A 16918-nucleotide genomic window follows, 5' to 3' on the forward strand; every position below is an offset into this window, starting at 1 on the left:
GGTTTTATAAATAAATATAATGTATTAATTTTGTTATATTATTGAGTTATACATTTTGGCACATTTATCTGTATTTTACTACTATTGAAATGGGTTTAAAACAAGAAAATACCAATCATTTCCGATCAGCCACCGGTGTAGTGTGGTTGTGTTTACCTACAGAAACAAACTCTGCTCTCGCTGTATTATTTGTTTTGAAATTCAGGTATGTTTTTGGGCTACCAAAACAGAATTTAAGGGTTAGCATCTTGCTCAGGCACACCTCAAAACAGGAATTTAATCTGGGGCCTTCTGCCCAGCTGGGCACTGGACACGGTTGGATGTAAACAATGAATTATGTTGTTCCGTCAGTTTGTTCTCTCTGAAAGGAATGTGTAGCTGCCCTTCATCCTGTCAGTTGTTCCCGGAATTAACAGATCTGTTGATTTCCCCTGCCTCTGTCAGGCTCTCTCCAAAGGTTTTTGCTTTGTTGCATCTTTCATGGCCAGCTAGATAAGATCACATAGTGAGAACTCTGAAATCCTCTAGACTGTGGTAGCTTCAATCTTCATTAACTTCATAGTAAATATGTTATGGCTTGCTGCTGGAGGACTGGTTCATCTTAGTGGATACAACACTTCAGTGTTTGTTTCCAAACCAAATATGTTTACAGTCTTCCTCCATATTTCGGATGTTGATCCACTTTAGATCTCTGACATAACGGTAGGTTTGTCCTAAAAGGGCCTTTCTCAGCCCCACCCTTCTCCCATTGTTTATTTTGTGTTTAGTTTCCAAGATGGCCGCAGCACCAGGAGGGGGTGGGGCGGAGGTGAGTGGGCGGGGTCGACATATGCCCTTGCTTTGCTGCAGTCAAGACACTTGCCTTGTGTCTGACACCTGACTTGTGTCTGAACACAGCTTTGATGGATGTGTTCTGCCACTTGGATTTCTCAGATTCTACACTGATTGGCTAACATTGCCTTCCAAAGTTTTCCCCAGAAGGGCACCATATTGTTTTTCTGTCTATCCACTTAAATAAGGATTTCATAGTTATAACTTATAAGGTATACATTTTAAAAAGAAAAGAAAACAACACAGTAAAAAAGTTACAATAATGAAAAGTAAGAAATAAGTTAAAACTCCCCCCACCTCTCTCTCTCATTAGCAGGCAACAGTGCTGCACTATCCCTCTCTCTGTTTCTGGCACAACAGCACCCCTACTGGTACTCATTATACTGGTGGTCATTAACGTCACATGAACAACACATAGATGAACACGGACATTGTTGTTCCTTGGAGTGGTTGCACCACTCAAAAATAAAGTACATTGTATAGTTAAAATAATCTATAGGGGCCCTATCTTTTGACAGTCACACAGGGTTAAAGGGGTTACATATTAAGACATACGTATGAATAGTAGTATGAATAATTTAATAAGAGCTTTGTTCACAGGATCCCCCTTGTTCCTATAGTGGTCCCCATTGTTGCTTGATTGTTTAATTAGCTACTTAGCTGTTGCCAGGCAACAGATATATTTATTTTACAGAGAGCAAACACCAATAGATTGGCTGAGGAGTGCTACTTCATGAATGAAGGATGGTATACTGTAGGTGTTGAGCTCCACCACAGCAATCCATCTCCCAGGGGTCGAGCACATTGCGAAATGCATGTGTGTGCATGCTCGCGTGTTCATGTGTCTAATCTACATATTTATGTTCACAATCACTTTCTCAACTGCACCTGTTTCAATTATCTAGTGCTACTCTGATTGCCTGGAAGCTGACACAACCCTTTGTCTTATGTGTGAGCTGGCACTTCATGCCCTGAAGAAGACTGAGTTGAGTTATTAAAGGAATTTACCATTTACCAAATTTACTTTTTTTGTTATGACTCAATGATCACGAAACAAAGTAAAAGTGTAATAATACTGCTTAGCCTCACATTTTTGCTCCAGGATATGCAAACGTGCAGTGCCTTCAAGTAAAGGTTATGTTCTTCCATATGGTTTGGGAGTGTCCAAGTGTTCTCACATTTTGGAATATGGTTGCTGCTAATCTTTCGATTATTTTACAAATTAACATTACACCCGCATTAACGGCCGCAAAGAAGATGGTTGCTACACACTGGAAACCGATCCTCATACATTGACATCTCGCCAATGGGCTTTGACCTTTCTAGATATTTATCTGGAGATGTCAACGACAAGATTACACGGCGCGAAAGAGGAAAACATTCATATTTGTGTTATTACTTGTTTTGTTTTCTTTATTCATTCATAGTGTTAACATGTTCGATTGTGCTATTTTGTCTTAAATAAAATAAAATAAAAAGTAAATGTTATGTTTGCCTAGAAAAATCCATATGAACAACCCACATATGTGGTATTCATCACTCCTGAAGTTCACAAGTTGTGATGTGATGCTGACATTTAAAAGATAAATAAATAGTTCATTTTAATTGGATGGAGTGTTTCTTAGTAATTTCATTACAGTATATCTTATCTCTAAAATATTGCTAATAAGGTCTTACAAGAGCAAGGACTTGTGGCTACAGTACCATACATATCCTGTTGCCTAGCAATCTCATATCTTAACCACTTGAACACCAAGAAAATTGTGTAGTCCATTTGAAGACAGCATAAATCAGAGGCTTAAAGTGTTCTATATCTTTACTGCACCATGATAAGTACAGTCACCACAGAAGTATTCATTAGTGATGCGTATGAGCATACAAGAATTATGTGAATTCCATGTCTTAGCCTCCGAAAAATTGTGTGTTTGATCTCCAAATATGATTAAATGCCATTGTTATGTAAAGCTTTACCAAACGATGATGCAAAGACTTGCTGTAGCCCTGAGCATAGCATTGTCTGCAACTCTGCACTCACCACTGCACCACGGGTAAGCATCAAATGTATTTATTGCAAGCAGTCTTTGCAAAATTCTGTTGTCCCCGAGCACTAATTCCACTACTTTTTAACCACAATAACAGAATAAATGCTGTAGTAGTACTACAATTAACGCAATGACAACTGTTGCTGTCTTTTATTATAATACAAGAGTTGTATTGGTGTCATAGACTGGATATTTTCCAAGACAACCATTCCAGTCAGCTAGATCAGGGATTCCACATTTGTCCATGCCATAAAAGGTTATTAGGTTATCTTCAAGCTCACAAGTTCACAACACATTGTTGCTTTTCTTACAACTGGACCAGTGCCCGGCTGTAGAGCACAGAGTCGGTAATGATGGAATTTGGAGATCCATGCCCCACCCAGCTATGCAATACCCGTTGTACCCGTTCCACCCATCTGTATGTGTCCCTGTTATGCCCAGATATGGAGATCTCTTTCTGTCACTTTATTCCTATATATAGAGTTCTGTGTCAGGCATGCCCAAATATGACATGTGTTGCACTGTTGCCTAATCTCAATGTGATGTTATGGAATCTATAGGTGAGGTCCACAGGCAGAGCCTGACCAGAGCCTTTTGTGGTGGTTCTGGACAACAGTGTATGTGACCGACTCGACACCGGACACTGCACTCCCTGTGGTGGTGTGAAATACATGTGCCAAAATTCGGTGGGGGGGAACAGTTCTTGAGTTACGTGGATTTCAGATGTACACAAGTCTGGGGGAAAAAAGCTACAATACAGTCTAACCTTGCTCACAGGCTTATACAAACTGAAGATAAATCTGGTGAAACATCTCAGCAAATAGGTGGGGTGAATCCATGACAGGAATTTTCAGCATTATCTCATATTAGCACAAGGAGATACAATTAACAGGGCAACAATGAGCTAACGGCAAACAGAAGTGGGAGGAGACTATTTCCCATCTTGCCACATCAAAAGAGGACCCAAAGGAAATGGCTCTTGGATGTGAACAGCAGACCATGTCAAGCCAAGTTCAACTTTACATGTCCCATGGAGAGCAATTAGTTTCCACTAGAGGTGGTACTGTACAATGACATCTCACATTCAACCCATGGTTTCTTGTGAAACATCCTTGAATAATCTGTGAAATGAGAAGCTGGTGTCCGAAAATACTCCAAACTTTGCCCACCTTTGCTCACCGTGAAGACATCATTCAAAAATGTAATTTCATCCAGATAAACAATATCCTGGACTTCCCACACTGTTTGTTGTATTTTTAACTGTGCCAGGCAAATTACCTATTCCACTGTACCTCACTATGAACTTAATTGTCTTCACCAGGCAATTTACGTGAAATCTTTCACAGACTTTCCTACTAGGCTGAGGAATATTTCCCACCCTTTTCACATTGGCCTGTTATAGCGCCACAAACGGGTGGATTTTTGCAAAACACATTTTTGGAACAAAATGCCTCAAATCATACAATTGCCATCCAAGGCGTAAGACGAAATAGCACCCTTTTCACATTGGCCTATTATTTTAATGTGGTTTGGTGCCTCTGTCATTGTTATGTACTGTACGAGCACCCGCTTGAACTTTGATTTGCTTGGCCAGAATACTCTTGTAAAGTACAGTATGAATGATGCATGAGAACTTGGCTGTCTGCCTGAAGAAAGATCAAAGTTGTAAAATAGTTCAAACTTCATGATTGATTTCCTGGCAGAATGAAACCAATTAAATAATGAAGGAGGCCTGTCCTGTCATCCTAAAATACCTCCATCTGGAACTGGCAGGCAATCACAACCATTCAATCACAACCATTCAATCACAACCATTCAAAGAAAAGCAGAGGAAATTATGTCAAATAGGTGAGTTTTAGCTGTAGTGGTGGGCTCTTCTGGCAGAAGTACATTCAGTCACTAATTTATGAGCAGGTTATTTGACTGTACCTGCAGTGAAATACATGTTTAAGTTGCTTCCAAAACTTTTCAGTGACTGACTGTCCTGCATTGGCACAAAAGGAAACCATAAAATTATTCCAAACTATTCATATGATTCCTGGAATCCTGGTTCAAGCAAACTCTCAAAGAAACAGCATTTCAATATTCCATTCATGTTAGTCTTCATGGGTGACTCTGCAAAGCTGGACTAAACTAACTGAAGTACTTCTGTATGCCAGACCAGTATTACAGTATATAATGTGCATTATAAGTCCCTTTTTCGGGTCTGTCCTCGTGTATACTCTTTGAAATACTAATTAAAATACTGGAGGTTAGTGCTGTTGCAATCAATTAAAAACAAGACAGCTTCTAGTGATGTGTGACTTCCCTGTGCAATCTATAGCAACAGTATGGATAGTAATTGTGAACAAAGCACCAATGATGTGCTAATGTGCTAACAGGAAATAGCAATTGATTGATCTGTGATTGGTGTAGCAGTGTCATATCTCTCTCTACGTCGTCCTCAGACGAGCCCTCCGTCTGTGTTTCCAGTCATCTCGGTTCTCCATACATATGGCCAGCTCATTTATGCTTTCTGCACCAGTATCTTTCTTTAGTACGTCCACATCGGTAGGTGTGGGACGTCCTCTCGATCGATGCCCGTATTTTTGTTCCCACAGTACAAGCTTTTTGGCCGGGAGTTCTTGGTGTCAGTGGCAGTGGCCAGATAGTTTCATCCTCCTTACTGCTATCTTCTCTGATACACTTGGTAATGCCCCATACAGACGCTTGTTGCTGATGTGCTCGTCCCGGTTGATGTTCAGTACCACACATTCTGGTAGGCTTGTGTTAGTGTCCAGCATTCACAGCCATAGAGGAGAACAGACTCCGCGGTCGCAGAGAAGAAACTGATCTTGATATGTCGGCGAGGTTGGATTTCCACACTTTAAGGTCCTTTTCTGTGGAGCCGACCCATATGCATACAGTATATTGTCACTGTCGGTCAGAAAGCAGCTAACTCTAGTTGGTTAGCTGGCTTTGCCCTCTGCAGGTTAGAGAAGCCTGGAGATCCATTCAGCTGTTCTTATCAATGATGCATAAAACCTAACTCCACTTGAGTACTGTACTGTACTGTACAAGAAAGCCGGTTGTGTGTGTGTGCATGCGTTTGTGTGAGAGAGACGCTGCTCAACAATTCCATTCAGTGGTATTCCCCAGTATACTTCCGTGCTCACACGCGCACGCGCGCGCACACACGCACACACACACACACACACACACACACACACACACACACACACACACACACACACACACACACACACACACACACACACACACACACACACACACACACACACACACACACACACACACACACACACACACACACACACACACACACACACACACACACACACACACACACACACACACACACACACACACACACACACACACACACACAGTTAAGCATAGCTGGCTTTAGCGCCACTTAAAAATATATGGTTTTCTTCATTTCCATTCAAGTGGGAGCTATTCTCCCACTCGAGTGGGAGAATAGCTTTCCTTCATCATTTTTATCATGGTATCCATCCATCCATACATCCATCCATCCTACTATAAATGCATGAAATCTCTGAGTCTGTGTATCATGTGACATGTCTTCCACATATCTCAAGATTTGGCAGATTAATCTTCAAGCTCTGCGTGTGCATAAGAGGACCCGAATGCAGTGCCCAGTGTGACGTTAGTTCGATTTGCGGTTCTTCAAAAATTATCTATACATATGCAAATCCCCATGTACAGTATGGTCAGATAAGCGGTTGTCCAAAAAATTACAAAAATCTTCATTATGGTCAGAGTGAATTGGGCAGATCACTGGTTCTTCAGAACCAGCATGCATTGCAAATACTTGGAAAGTCAATGCAAATGATGGGAAAGAAATGGTAAAAAAATTACGAGAATCCTGCAAATGACACTCGCGTGGGTACGGGCCTGTACTGGTCTACGTAGGGGACATTGTCTACTGTACATGTTTACACACATAGTCTACTGTACATGTTTACACACACACTGTACACACAGTCAGACCAGCGTTCTTCTAGACGGCTGGTCCCTTTGGTGTCACCGTAAAAAAAAGGCTGCCTTGCCGTAAAAAGAGGCTGTCACACACTTGATTTAATTTAATTGCTAAGCTTTAAATCATATTGACCTTTGGAATAACAGTGCTATCATTTGTGAGTGCATATTAAGATATTAAAAGCAAGAGCAACCTACTGATCTAAGATCACTTGACTTTATGAGCTTTGCCATTACTATGGGCAGTGTGTTTTTAAGGGGCCAAGCCTGAAGGGACTTTGGTCCCTTATTGTATTTGTCTGTTGTTTTTTTCTTCTTCTTCTCCTTCCGCCAAAAATTGCAGTTCTGGCTTAACCGTGTAGTCGTTTTTTGGTAAATGGTAGAGGGCAATGCCAAACGGTGAGCCCACTACCATTGGTCAAAGGGTGGCGCTATAGCACTCAATTGAAAATACAAACTTTGAACAAGCATTGCTTATGAACCGTTTGACCTTCAGCAATAAAACTGCGATGCTCATATCCGTCCCCTCATGCCGAACAACTTTTGTGTTCTGACTTTTGACCTCTGACCTCTCACCCACTATTTTGAATAATTTCTTCTGTCGGTGCTCAAGGCCAAACCGTGGAGTCGTTTTTTATGACAATAAAATGGGCAATATCCTAGAGGGCTATGTCACCCTGCTTAGACAATATCCTAGAGGGCTATGTCACCCTGCTTAGACAATATCCTAGAGGGCTATGTCACCCTGCTTAGACACCAAGCCCAGGTGGCGGGGTGGCGCTACATCGGTAAATTGAAAATGATCACTTTGAACAGGCATAGCTCACGAACCGTTTGAGCGCCAGCAATACAACTTCAATACACATATGCATCTCCTCCTGGGGTCTCATTCACAAAAATGTCTACGCACAAACTTTGGACCAATATCGACCAAAAATCGGGAGTTAGATTAAAATAATAATAATAATAATCATTAATAATCATAATAATAATAATCTGGGGACCCCCCCCAAATAATTTGGCGACCCACTGAGGGGTCACGAACCCCAAGTTGAGAACCCCTGATCTAGTCTACAGTAGGTGTGTATAGACTTCATGCACTGGGCACTTCAAAAGCCACCTATCCAAAAGAAAGAGAGTGCTCTGCTCTGTGCATACAATATTTATTTGCACCACATTCCAAGGTGATGGAAACTTTGTGTTGGCCCTACAAAACCTCTTGTGCAGATAACCCTGTCTGACTGCTTCTACCCCTCCCTTATGAGCAGCCATCTACTGAGGCACTGATTTGTATTTCTTCACATTCGACGGGGACTGGGTGAGAGGGGATGAGGTTGTTATGTTCTCTCTTTAAAAACAGAATAGATAGAAATTGCCTTCTCTTGGTAAAGACCATAGAGATGATATGGAGGAGGGGGACCATAACAAACCTGTGTTCCCCTAGTTGAACAAATAACAATTACAATTTAGGTATTTAGCATATCCCACAGTACTTGTACGTGCAAGATCTGTGTAAGTGGCATGAAGCCTATCCTCAACAAACGACAGTACAAGGCAAAGTCAACAGAGCAATGAATTAAGTAGCCTGGAATCCAGACGGATTCTCTCTATTCTGTGTCAGAGGGTGGGCCGGGACAGAGCCCTCCAATGCATGCCGGGCAAGCCCGACGCTGCCTGATGATTGTCTAAACACAGAAGTGCTGAAAATTAGAGGAAGCAGAAAGCCGGAAGCCTCGCCTTTCTAGACACTCTCTGCTTTATGCAGGCTTTTCTCTTCGCAGATGAGTAAGGCTGCATGGGAACGAGAATACCCTAATAATGTAAACATTTTGTCACTTCCTTACTTGCCTATATGTAATTGGTGACATTTGCTAATCTGGCTCAAAAATGATAGATGAATGATAGATGAAGATGATAGCTAGAGGGAGAACCAAAGTGGAGAAGTGGAACGCTCAACGAGCACCTCAGTCTGGATTCCAGGCAAATAATTAAGTGCTACACAAGTAAGCTGATTTACAACATAAACCAGCTGTCTAAACAACGATCTAAATTATAAAGGAGGAGTCCTACAGTACTGAGATAGAGTCTGAAGAGGTGAGTTTTCAGGCGACGGGAGTAGTGGGAAATGATTCTACAGTTCTGACTGAGGGGGGGTCATTTCACAGCTTGGGAGCCAAGCAGGAGAAGAGTCTAGGACCTGACCTGACCTTCTGTAGCCTAATCTCTTTTACACTGATTGACCAAAGTGAGGCACTGGCTGGAGGGGAGCCCCAGGCATGAAGGTCTGAGACAGCTCCTACTCTGAGGGACATGGCAAATTGGAATAGGGACCCTTTGTGCTGCTCAGAGGCTGATAGAGAGGGAGCTCTTCTGGTGGTCTGTTAATGATGCAGAACGAGTGGGCGCTGCTGTATGCAACAAACCTTGGAAGACTGGCATCGGGTAGGCACACACACACACACACACACACACAATCACTCGGGGAGACCAACCTTGACAGACTGGTGGGCTTCCATCCATCTGCAGTCTTTCCCCAAGCCGACAGGTCAGAATCTCACTGCCCACCAATGTGAACCCTGGCAGACATGAGTACCGAATGATGTCCCCTGTAGGATCATTTACACCCACAAGCAGTTATTTTCACGCACACGCGCACACACACACACACACACACACACACACACACACACACACACACACACACACACACACACACACACACACACACACACACACACACACACACACACACACACACACACACACACACACACACACACACACACACACACACAAGATTAGCATGAAAACTGAAAATATATTTGTACACACAGTCATCCATCCACCCATACATGCACGCACACAATGTTAAAATATGCACACACATACTGTACACACAAGCACGCACAGAACCTTTTGTTAGTAATAGCTTCATCAGCAGCAGCACCACTTGACAGTAATCAACAGCACATTTTCTAATGAAGATTGACATCCCCTTAGCAAGCTATGGTACTAAAGACACCTCATTACCAAGAAAGAGTAACACACTTGCGCACACACAAACGCACGCACTTGCGCAACTTGCGCACGCACGCACAAGACAGACAGTGAAAAGTGACTGCTCGTACTCTGTGATAATCACTTCTGAGCATTCACAATACATTTATTACTATTAAGTGCTCAGTACATTACTACATTAAAATCAAATTTAGAAGGAAGCAAGGAAAGGAGGAGGGAGGATGTATTGAGGAAATAAGGAATGTAGGAAGTAGGAAAGTAGGAAGGAAGGAAGGAAGGAAGGAAGAAAATAAAAAGGAATAAATAAAATGTTTTACACAGATAAAGGAAACTTTAACAGGTGAACAGAGTGAAATTCATTATACAAACTATAGTTTACAATTTGGAGATCACACGCATGAACGGCTAAATGAAAACAAAGAAAATCATATAGGAAGAAAAATCACTCCCGTGTGAAGTGTGGGGCACTTATCATCGTACTGTACATCATCATGACGTAATATAGACATTATATGCCTATTTGCTCAGACATGTAAAATTCTCCATTCATTGTCAATGGGAATTTAATGTTAGTTTAAGACAAAGTTTGTGGATGGTAACCAAAAGCTGGAGCTAGCGCCCCTCAAAAATACAGCGACTGGAGCAAAAGGAACAAGATTACAAACAGACCTATTTCAAACACATCGTCATCAGTTAGGATCTCAGCGTTGGCAACAGAAGATGGTGGCTGACAGATTCTCAGCTGGTATGCTGTGGACGAGAGCAGAAACAATGAAACCAAACCAAATCAATAGGCTCATACATGTATGCATGTATGAGCTGTCTGATACTGTACACTTCATTCTGTGAATGTGGTTTTGTGTGTGTATCTAATCATATTGTCCCCAATTTAAGCGGAAAACTGTGACCTATCACAGTTCCTGAACATCAAAAAGCCATTGCTTTGTTTTGCCACAGCTAAGGAGTATTTTATTATTCATGTATTAACTAACTTTCTTTGTATGTTTTACATGAGCACACAGTGTATGGTACATTGGTGTTTGGTCTAATGCTCCATTAGACCAAACCAGAAGCGATACCTTGGAGCGAAATACGGAAGAAAGGTTAAGAAACTCCAATAAAAAGCTGATAATAAAGACACTCCCATATGGAATAAAACAATGGCAAGCTGGTCTACGCCTCCTCTCGGTCTCTGGTCTTCATTAGTACACCCTGCTTCCTGTGATCAGAGGACTCGGACATCAAACTAATAAGGGCCATTAGATCATCCTCTCGCTAATGCTGAGCCGCTATAGCCAAAGGGAGGTTACCATGGTAATGCAGCACAAAGAAGCCGCTCGTGCTGAAATCGCTGTGGAACTTGATAAGGATTTGATTGGCAGTGGTGGACACGCCCTCCTGGACCGAGCTGCCATAGAACTGGGCGACCTGTGGGGAGCCCTGGTCAGGTCCATCCCTAAAGACAGAGGAAGAGATGGGTTAGAGCAGGGGTTCTCAAACTTTAATGTCAAGGACCCCCTAATTGATATGTATTTATGGCCGCAGACCCCCAATCCGAAAATATGGAAATCAGGGAAGAACCTCTGGCCCACATTTTTCACACCGGTCTGTTATAGTGCCACCAGGAGGCCGATTTTTACACATTTTTTAGCAACATTTTTTTCACATTACTCCTACAGTAGCCTACTGTACATATTTTGTCCAGACATCACGCAAATTGGTACACATTATCTCTATAGTTATGTGATCGAGAGAAATCTTCCAATGTTTGCAGGAGTGGCCCATTTTGTACAAAATGGCCATTACACATAATGTAAGACTACCGGTATGTGGTCAATACATAAAAACACATAACACATTACACACAGTGATGGGCAAGCTACTTGGAAAATGTAGTAAGCTACACTACCAGTTACTCTCTATTAAATATAGCTCAACTACAACAAAGCTATCCCCAGATAATTATAGCAAGCTACACTATAAGCTACATGGCAAAAGTAGCTAGCTACATGGACACTACTTTTTTTTTAAATATTTTTTATCAACTTTATGATCAAGTTTCCACCGAACAAATAGCCTAATAGGCAGGCAAAAATGCTGAGTTTGGTTGTTTATTAAAAAAACAAACTGGAAACAACTTAAACAAGCCCTCTGTCTGGCTTTTGGTGTCAACTTTTTCACATTTACTTGTATTAATGTACCTTGCGGTGTGGCTGATTCATGTGTTCAGTGTTGGGAAAGTTCTTTTTTTTATTAACTATAGTTCAGTTCACAGTTATTTTTTTTTAAAGGAACTAATTCAGTTCATAATTCAACATTTTGAACTAAAGTTCATGGTTCCAAAAAATGAACGATTTTAGTTATTTTTTGTTCTTTTTTAAAATTATTATTATTGCCACAGCCTAGCCATTTGCGCACCAGCTGAGAGACAGGGATTTAGACTAGAGCAGTGGTTCCCAAAGTGGGGTCCGGGGACCCCCAGGGGTACCTGAGGGAGTTCCAGGGGGGACCCATCTATTTTGTTCATGTTCATAAAGTGCTAAAGTGTTTAAAGCAGTGGTTCCCAAACTTTTTCATGTCAAGGACCCCCAAATTGACACTACATAGCCTGTGGACCCCCATTTGAAAAGATATGCCAGGGACCCCCATAAGAGAAGACGTACACATTTAGACGTCTGTATACATTTAGACGTCTACATTTAGACGTATACATTTAGACAGTGTCCCCACGAGTGCCTCCCCAGTGTCCCCCCGAGTGCCTCCCCAATGCCTCCCCAGTGTGCACCCCGAGTGCCTTCCCAGTGCCTCCCCAGTGTGCCCCTGAGTGCCTCCCCAGTGTCTACCCAGTGCCTCCTCAGTGCCTGCCCAGTGTCCCCCAGTGTTCCCCCAGTGTCTCCAATAGCAATACAAGAGCAATAATACAAATTAATCTTAATGTATTAATCGAATTAATTAATTAATTAATCAAAATTGCGGCCTGTGCCCAGCACCATGCCAAAGCTTTTTCCTGCAGGAAACACTGCTTGTGGTTGTAAATATATTGTTATCCGTGTTGCGAGGATGAGGGGGTACCTGGAAAAATATCTACCCCAAAAGGGGTACCTGGTCCAAAAAAGTTTGGGAACACCTGGACTAGAGAATGCGGGTGGCCTGTTTGTTTGTGTCAGACTCTTCTTATCTAAACCAACCAATCATGGATTTCTTTCCAGGGATTTTTTCCCCCCACAAAACTTTATTTAACAGTAAATTTGTAACTTTGTAGCTTTTGTTGAAAGCTACGTCACTACTTGGGTCTAAAAATAGCTACACTACAAAAAACGCTACTTGGTTCAAAAGGAGTGAAGCTACCATCAAGCTACTGATAAATGTAGTAAGCTATGTAGCTTCGCTACTTGTAGCTAGCTACTGCCCAACACTGATTACACATAATGTAAGACTACCGGTATGTGGTCAATACATAAAAAAGATTTCTGTATACGACTTATTTTACTAAAACAAACAATAGTGTCTCTTCCACTTTTGATCTGTTGTCATGGCATATGGGATATGGAACATGCCTTTTATACCTCATTTTGTGAAGCAATGGTTTAACTGCCACTTGTATCCATGGATGTTATAAAATTGTATTAAAAAAGGTTGTGGCACATGCAAGGTTTTTGTGCTCCTGCAGTCAACATCAACGTTAGGCATGTACACACCTGGCCTGGGTGTGCACCTGCTGAACAAGTGCTGAGCACTGTCACCATGTTGTTGATTTTATACACAATGCCATGTTTTTCATATATCGATTATTGAACCAAGTCACTGAGATTCAATCAATACAAGTCTGATGACATGGCACGTTCTCCTTACCAGAGGTCAACATGCATCTTTTATCAGTGAGTGCATATACGCACCAACCCTGAATGCCAGTGAAGACTCAAAAGGCACCACACAAGCCTTTGTTAAATTAATGGGAGACAGCAAGCTCTGGGAAGGTGTTATATTGTTGATTAACTCATTAGTCAGTATTTATCTGGGCTGAAAACAAATACACTGTGGAGAACATAACAGTAATATTATTTAAAAGTATTCAAATCATTTGGAAGGTTGTTCCAACTGTGTGTGGAATATATTAACTAAACCGTACCATATTTATTTATTATTTGAACTCTAGGAAGAGACCGTTCCTGGACAACTTCTGTATAATAATTTAAAAGCAAAGTCAGAATGTTTTGGCTCTGTACCACTGAGTGATTTAAAGATGAGCAGCGATATTCAATTCTATGTCTCACTGGAAGTCAGTGTGAAAACTGGTGATGTGTTCAACTTTGTTGTTAGAACTTCTAGTGGCTGCATTCTGAATGAGAATTGCCTCCTACTTTACAGTTACTGCATGTGGTGGAGGATACTCATATTGTTCACCTCAATCAGGGAGCAACGTTATTGTCAGTTTGTTACATGACACAATTATAGGTGTAAATTAATGGGTGGAATATTTTTTGTGCAGTTTCGCAACATTGCTGTTACAGGAAGAGTTAGAATATGGAAAGAGAGAATAGTGAGGAGATTAAAACATAACACAGAACAGGTGAAGGCGCACACACACACACACACACACACACACACACACACACACACACACACACACACACACACACACACACACACACACACACACACACACACACACACACACACACACACACACACACAAACTATAAAATTTGTACCCAATGCCTATACCTACTGAGGGTGTGCATGCAAAGTTTCGTCAAATATTTTCATATCATACTTTAGTGTAAAATTAGATTTTTTATTACTTGGCTGCCAGGTTTGATACGGCAGATCAAAAACTAGTCACCAGCCAATTTGCAGTACATACATAACCACACACAGCAGGGGACAATTTGCAGTACGTACTGTACAGTAACTGCAAAAAGCATAGCACCGTCCACTGGCCAGAGCTGGTGTATTTGATGCGTTTGACACTAAACAGGCTATGCTCCACAAATAGGAATCAAGGTTTTGTTACTGCATTGCCTTCTTGCCTCAAATGTTTTCAGAAATATATTTTCGTCAACCGTTTAGCTGTAAAATTAGATCGTAAATGTCTTGGCCACCATGTTGGATACAGCAGATCAAAAGCCAGCCACCAGCAAATTTGCTGTACATAACTGCACACAGCATACAGACCTCAGAGGTGCGGTGCACAGCAAACAGCGCTATCAGTAGCTACATGAGGTGGACATCTTGAAAGCGATCTTTGAATTGCTGCTGCAGAATATTAACTCACATTGGGGGGCATATTTGCGCATCTCTTTGCAGGTGGGATAGGTTAGTCAAAATATGGTGGTAGGACGAAAAGCCATCTTTGAGAAGGCCAAGTTTATGATTAAATAAATAATAATGTGTGCATAGCGATACAGTTTGTGCTCTTCCTCGCAAATGCATACAGTATTGAGGTTGTGGTGATATATGTGAGGAAGGGCATGTCACAGGGAAACTGTTTTTGTGCAGTATGTGCTTGTACCGCATATCATTTTGTCCCCATATTCATGTACAACATCATTAATTGTGTTGAAAACATCCACGCCCCTTGGTACTGCCATGCAAAGAGGCCAATTTCAATACCTCGTGTACTTGAAATTAACTGTCAAGTCTCTCGTGTAAATGAGAAGCTGGATAACATCCATCAAATCTGTACACTCATCCGGCGCTAAAGAGTACTTGCAGTCATTCATGACTTGTTTTAGGTTTCCCTCAACATGATTCTGAATGTCAAAAATTCTATGCATCACTGTTCAACGGAAAAGATAGACAGATTCAAAGTCCTTGGCCATCTTATCATCTTCAAAAGTTTTAGCCATCCTGACTGCGCATCGCTTCACTGTTTCGCCCTCCAACCAGCATTTCTTAGCTTTAACAAGCGAAAGTGAAAAAGCATAAGATGCCTTAAGACCGATCCCTGTGCTGCTGTGGTATTGGTGCAAAGGGCTCTGGGTTCATTTTTGTACTAGTCGTATCTTACTACAGTAGGTGGGTGGTGTGGAGTTAAATTGAAATTGATATCCTTCATGGCTGCTTACAACTCTAGGCACACTAAACACACAGTTTAGTTTGCAACACAACTCGCATCTTGGCTGAAAGGAATAGTTCTTCTGGTCAAGTTTTATTTTTTGAGCACACATCTTTTCCTCCATTGCTGCTGCCAAAGTATAGTATTGGTGGTTGAGGGCAGACAATGTCAGACTAAAGTTACAGTAGCACTTGCCAATGACAAGAGAGCTTGCTGTTTCGGTGGATTGTAGTAATGACAGCAATCATGTAAACTTGCATGGAACCGCTGAAAACAACAATAATCAATATTGGGAATTGACCCATGGGCATTAAGTGAAGGTGGCGCATGTGGCCTGTGGGTGCCATGTATGCTGTAGGTAGGTAGGTAGGTAGGTAGGTAGATACAGTAGCCTGCCCTACATACAGGATGATAGATAGATAGATAGATAGATAGATAGATACGTAGATAGATAGATAGATAGAAGAATGCATCTTAATTCAAGCACACAGCCATAATGTTATGGCAAATAACACGCTCCTCTCCTGAGATTATTTGATCAGAACCAACTCCCATCCATGACCAGTGGACTGTCTGAAGAAGCTAACAAAGAAAGAATGATGATTGTTGATTCAAACTATTTGACCTGTCCAAGTCAAGATCATACACACAAACATTTTCCTTATACCATAATTGGTGCTTACAGTACACCGGTAATGGTGCGAACACTCACCACACATTGATGTAGTCATAGATGGGCTCTGTGTTGATAACAGAAAAATTGATGTAGATCCCATAGCCTGGAGGCACCTGGACAGTCCACATGCAATCCTGGAAGTTTGGATACTCGGCTGGGTGTCCAGGAGAGTAAATTGTGCCATTCATGGATGTTATATTCCCACCACAGAGAGCTAGAAAGGAGGGCAGAAAGGCTGTCAGAGAAGTTGTATAAAAATGCCAGAGTGTGCACTTGATTTACCACAAATCA

At 41.6% G+C, this 16918-nt stretch overlaps 2 protein-coding genes across 3 annotated transcripts in view; both read right to left on the reverse strand.

The window, feature by feature from the left end:
• cmc1 (C-x(9)-C motif containing 1) overlaps nt 1-16918 on the reverse strand; it is a 307618-nt gene that overhangs the window by 245875 nt on the left and 44825 nt on the right. The window lies entirely within an intron of this gene.
• LOC308318953 (CUB and sushi domain-containing protein 3-like) overlaps nt 1-16918 on the reverse strand; it is a gene marked incomplete at its 5' end in the record, with an annotated part of 301597 nt that overhangs the window by 94444 nt on the left and 190235 nt on the right. Inside the window, 4 exons of the mRNA XM_080768691.1 lie at nt 9368-9481; nt 10563-10643; nt 11204-11349; nt 16664-16841. Coding sequence (XP_080624817.1) covers nt 9368-9481; nt 10563-10643; nt 11204-11349; nt 16664-16841 — 519 coding nt within the window. The remainder of the gene's footprint in view (nt 1-9367; nt 9482-10562; nt 10644-11203; nt 11350-16663; nt 16842-16918) is intronic.

Source organism: Protomyctophum bolini (assembly GCF_963924005.1).
Source record: "Protomyctophum bolini genome assembly, chromosome: 7".
In the NCBI taxonomy this organism is placed as follows: Eukaryota; Metazoa; Chordata; class Actinopteri; order Myctophiformes; family Myctophidae; genus Protomyctophum; species Protomyctophum bolini.